Source organism: Plasmodium fragile, assembly GCF_000956335.1.
Source record: "Plasmodium fragile strain nilgiri unplaced genomic scaffold supercont1.67, whole genome shotgun sequence".
Classification (NCBI taxonomy): Eukaryota; Apicomplexa; class Aconoidasida; order Haemosporida; family Plasmodiidae; genus Plasmodium; species Plasmodium fragile.
In genome coordinates this window covers 1-4,024 of record NW_012192647.1, presented here as the reverse complement: position 1 = coordinate 4,024, position 4,024 = coordinate 1, and the positions used below count along the sequence as shown (strand labels likewise).

The 4,024-nt window shown below is 42.5% G+C and overlaps 1 protein-coding gene across 1 annotated transcript; it reads right to left on the bottom strand.

The window, feature by feature from the left end:
• Positions 1 to 257: 257 nt before the first annotated feature.
• AK88_04547 (uncharacterized protein) lies at positions 258 to 1,307 on the bottom strand (the record flags this gene model as incomplete). Its single annotated transcript, XM_012482157.1, has 1 exon — positions 258 to 1,307. One exon carries the CDS (start codon positions 1,305 to 1,307, stop codon positions 258 to 260), a length of 1,050 nt encoding a protein of 349 aa, XP_012337580.1.
• Positions 1,308 to 4,024: the final 2,717 nt, after the last annotated feature.

Below are 4,024 nucleotides of genomic sequence, written 5' to 3'. Positions count from 1 at the left end.
TTTTTTTTTTTTTTTTTTTTTTTTTTTTTTTTTTTTTTTTTTACGAGCCGTTAATTCATTACTAGTACAACACGCGTAGTGGATACAAAAAAGGGGGGTTAAAAAATTATCACTCCGTGTCTGCCCCATTCCGCGACTGTGTGTCCGGTCCAATTGGGGAGGTAAGGTCATATAGGGCGCCGGTGTCACCGACCACCACCTCGCAACGGTCTCGTAACAACCTCGTAACGGCCGCGTAACCACCGCTTGGCCCCCTCCTAGCAGGTCAACTCGCGCAGACAGGTCTCTTTGAACTGGGGGAAGTCGCTGTAGTCGAGGGTCTGGCTCTGTCCATCCAGGTCGTACGACACGAGTTCCGGTTGCGGTGGGTCCAACTCGTGACTCTTGGCCTGTTGCTCAGATTCCTGAATGAAGTCTTCCATTCGTTTCAGTTGTGCCTCGTTGAAGCTCTTGAGATCATTCAAATGGGGATTCAATTCCTTTAGCAGGTAGTCGGTCTGTTCAGGAGTCAGGTCCACATATTGAACAGACTGTTCCACTTCATCTAACGTCTTTGCTGATAATGCAAAGTACCGAGGCACATAAACATTAACCGGAACTAAACGTGGGACATATTTTTCAACTTCCACTTCTATCTCCTCATTAGACGTAAGGATCTCTGGTTGCACAATCTTTTTCAAAACAACTTCTGTTTCATTTTCCACAACATGTGGAACTACATAAGGCACATTAACCTGATTATACACAGGTCTTTTTATTTCCTCTCCACTCGGAACCTCAATCGTCTTCTCAACATAATTTGTTACTACCTTAGGGTTATATTTAGTAACGTACTTTGGAACCTCCACGTACACAATTTCTTCCCTTTCCACATCCTCTTCAACATCGAGGGAACTTTCATACACTTCTATGTACTGGTAGTATGTCGTGATGAGTATTTTTTCCTTTACAACGTAATTTTCAACCTCTTCTGTTCCTTCCAAGTATACTGTTGGGTCAATTTTATACTTGGGGTTACTTTTGTATAAATCCAGCTGCTTTAAATAATCTTCTAAATGTGTCTTTAAGATTTTTTGAGCACTCTCTGTTGGGTAGTTATACAGAGCGTTCTGTGGGTTACTTCCTACCTGTCCTCCATCTGCTGAGTCAACTGTCTCTCCTCCCTTGTCCCCTTTTACCGATTTTATATCTCCTCCCACATTTCCCCCACCATGCTTTTGGCTCAGGGATTCCATATCTTCAATGTCCTCCCCCAGATCGTTCATGGTTTCTTGGTATTCCAATGAAGAGTTTTTCCCCTTGTCCATGTTACAATGTTTAGTTCCTCCGGGCCCAGGCGTCTGCGGCGCTCCTCCGTGCTCTCCGATCCCCTTTGGTGGACCGCTTTCTACAAAGGGGGGGAAGGAAAGTGCGCACGGAGTGCATTTCGTTTGATCTACCACAAGACGTGCAACGCTCGCGCTCTTCGCCAAAATCGTGTAACGTGCTAATAAACTGGTTAACTCCCTCTCTCACACGGGGGCACCTCGGGACAGACTATTCACCTTTCGCGTTTCTTACCAAATGAGAAAACCAAAGGTGATGAGCAGAATGAGTACGAAAAAAAAAAAAAAAAAAAAAAAAAAAAAAAAAAAAAAAAAACTCAAATTGGAACGTGTATTAAGCAATTATCTACAAAAAAAAAAAAAAACATACCAACGAGAGGTTCTTTTGTACTTATGCGTATGCTGCGATGAGTCTCCACTTGGGGATGCTTTCTACCCCGTGGAAACTGATCTCACGACTCATATACACCGTTTTGACGTTACAGGTATACACACGCACATAAAAAAAATACTGCCGCGACGTCTACCCCTGGAACAACAACGAAAGGGTCGAGTTACATAACACACCTTCTCTCATATGCCCTACGCTCACTTGTTTACCTATATGCGCTTTATACACATGTACGTCTGGCGTCGTTTCAATTACTGACACATGCCTCCTCCCACTCAGTAGACACTTTCCCTTTTTTTTCTTTTTTGTGATTAAAAAAAAAAAAAAACAATGACAAGCACAAAACAGGAGGTGAAAATCGGACATAAATAATTTTCACTCTTCACGATTATGATATTGTCCACACGGGAGGGGTGAAAAAAAAAAAAAAATAATAATAATAATAAGATTAGGGAAAAACCATTTTGCTATATACATGCAAGCGAAAAATGCATATGCTCGTTTATGCTTTTCCTACCTTTGTGCGTATGATACACCGATTGGCCTCGCGCGAGACGGCGTCCACAATGCACGAGCAATGGGGGAGGATTATGAATATACCAAAAAAAAAGGAGCAGACGGAAGTGCAGACAGAACTGTGGAAAGAAAGAGACATTCACTCAATTCTTTTCTCTCCATCCAGTTGCGCTTTCCAAACCTGCCACACTCATGTGGAGAACTTCAAAATGTGAAGCGGCCACTGCGGAATGATGCAGATGTGAATCATTTCCCACTTGTGCAGGGATGTACCTGCCGTTTTGTAAAATGGCTAGTAATTTTTTTTTTTTTTTTTTTTTTTTGTCTGTCCTGTTCAGACAAAACTGGAATTTTTTTCGCACGAGAGTATAGTTGCGCCAATGAGCTCGCGGAGGTACTTTTTTTCTTTTTTTATCCAATACATCGAGGTAATATAAAAAAAAAGGACAGAGAGTGGAAATCACAGAAGTATCGCCATTTTGCACAAACGGGAAAAGTTCACCAAACAAGAGGAGCGCTGCCAAAACGATGTGCAGGCGACTCTCCCTGTGGTGCAATTTTGTAAATAGACGTCCTTAAATAGGTTGGCCATGTTATTGCGAAAATGGGTTCAACACAAAAACGATGCCTTATTCAATTTCACTCGTCACGTAAGGTGTACCCCTTTTAGGTGCCCCCCCACCCCCATTACACGTCCATATGTCGTGCTTCCCCATGTCGGCATGTGCACAAAACTATCATTCGGTTATATGAAAACAAGTCGTCTTTACAATTCGCAAGTTTCTGCCCTCATGTAGGGACACGGCTAGTCATGTAGAACGGATGATCTTATCTCGGCAGCGTTCCCACACACAATGGACTAAGGCAGCTTCTTCCTTTCTGCAAACCGTTTAGCATTCACGTGGTTTACCCTGTGCAGTAATAAGGGGCACACTATTTCCCCTCACATCAACTACACAATTTGCCCATCACACTCAGTTGAGATTCTTTTGTTTTCCCTTTATAATACTTGAACATGTGACTCATTCAGCTTTTTTTTTGGGGGGGGTGAGGGGGTGAATCCTCTTAACATATCATTATATCAGTGTATGATGATCCATTTTTACGGTTCGGCTTAAGTCGTTCTTCTGCTTCTTATTTTGCCTTCTCAACGCACCGGGACGTCCCCCCCCTTTTTTTTTTTTTTTTTCCTTCACCGCATGGAAATGTTTAAACGCCAATTTGTGCGCACCCTGGCAGAGTTACTACACTGGTGGAAGCCGCTTTTATTTTTGCGGGTCCACTTGGCCAAAAAGGGGAAGAAACGTTTCTCCCATTTTGTGCTAACCGATTTGCACTAAAACGGCCTGCTCACGATGTTCACGCGGGTGTAGATTTTTTTTTTTTTTTAAAGTACCACTAAACTGTGCCTACAAAAGGAAAAGCTCAGCGCTGAATGGATATGTATTCATCCTATCGTTAACTTCCAATCAATGGAAAAATGCGATCAGTAATCAGTTGGGGAAAAAAGAAACACATATGTATATGTATGCATAGGTGTATAACTTTGGTATTCTCAACAGCTGAAAAATCACACAAATGATTTAAAAGAGAACAGATTTATAATTTACAAAACGGGAAGATATGTGCAACGGGGAGGTGTGCTGCGGGAGCACTTATAACTCCCAACGGGGTGAATAGCAAAATGTGCCACGTTTCACATGAACCGTGCAGGCGTATAGCCACAAAAGGACCACTTTTCCGCATGACTCGTTCAGGCGAATTAACACACACCACAACATCTACCTGACAG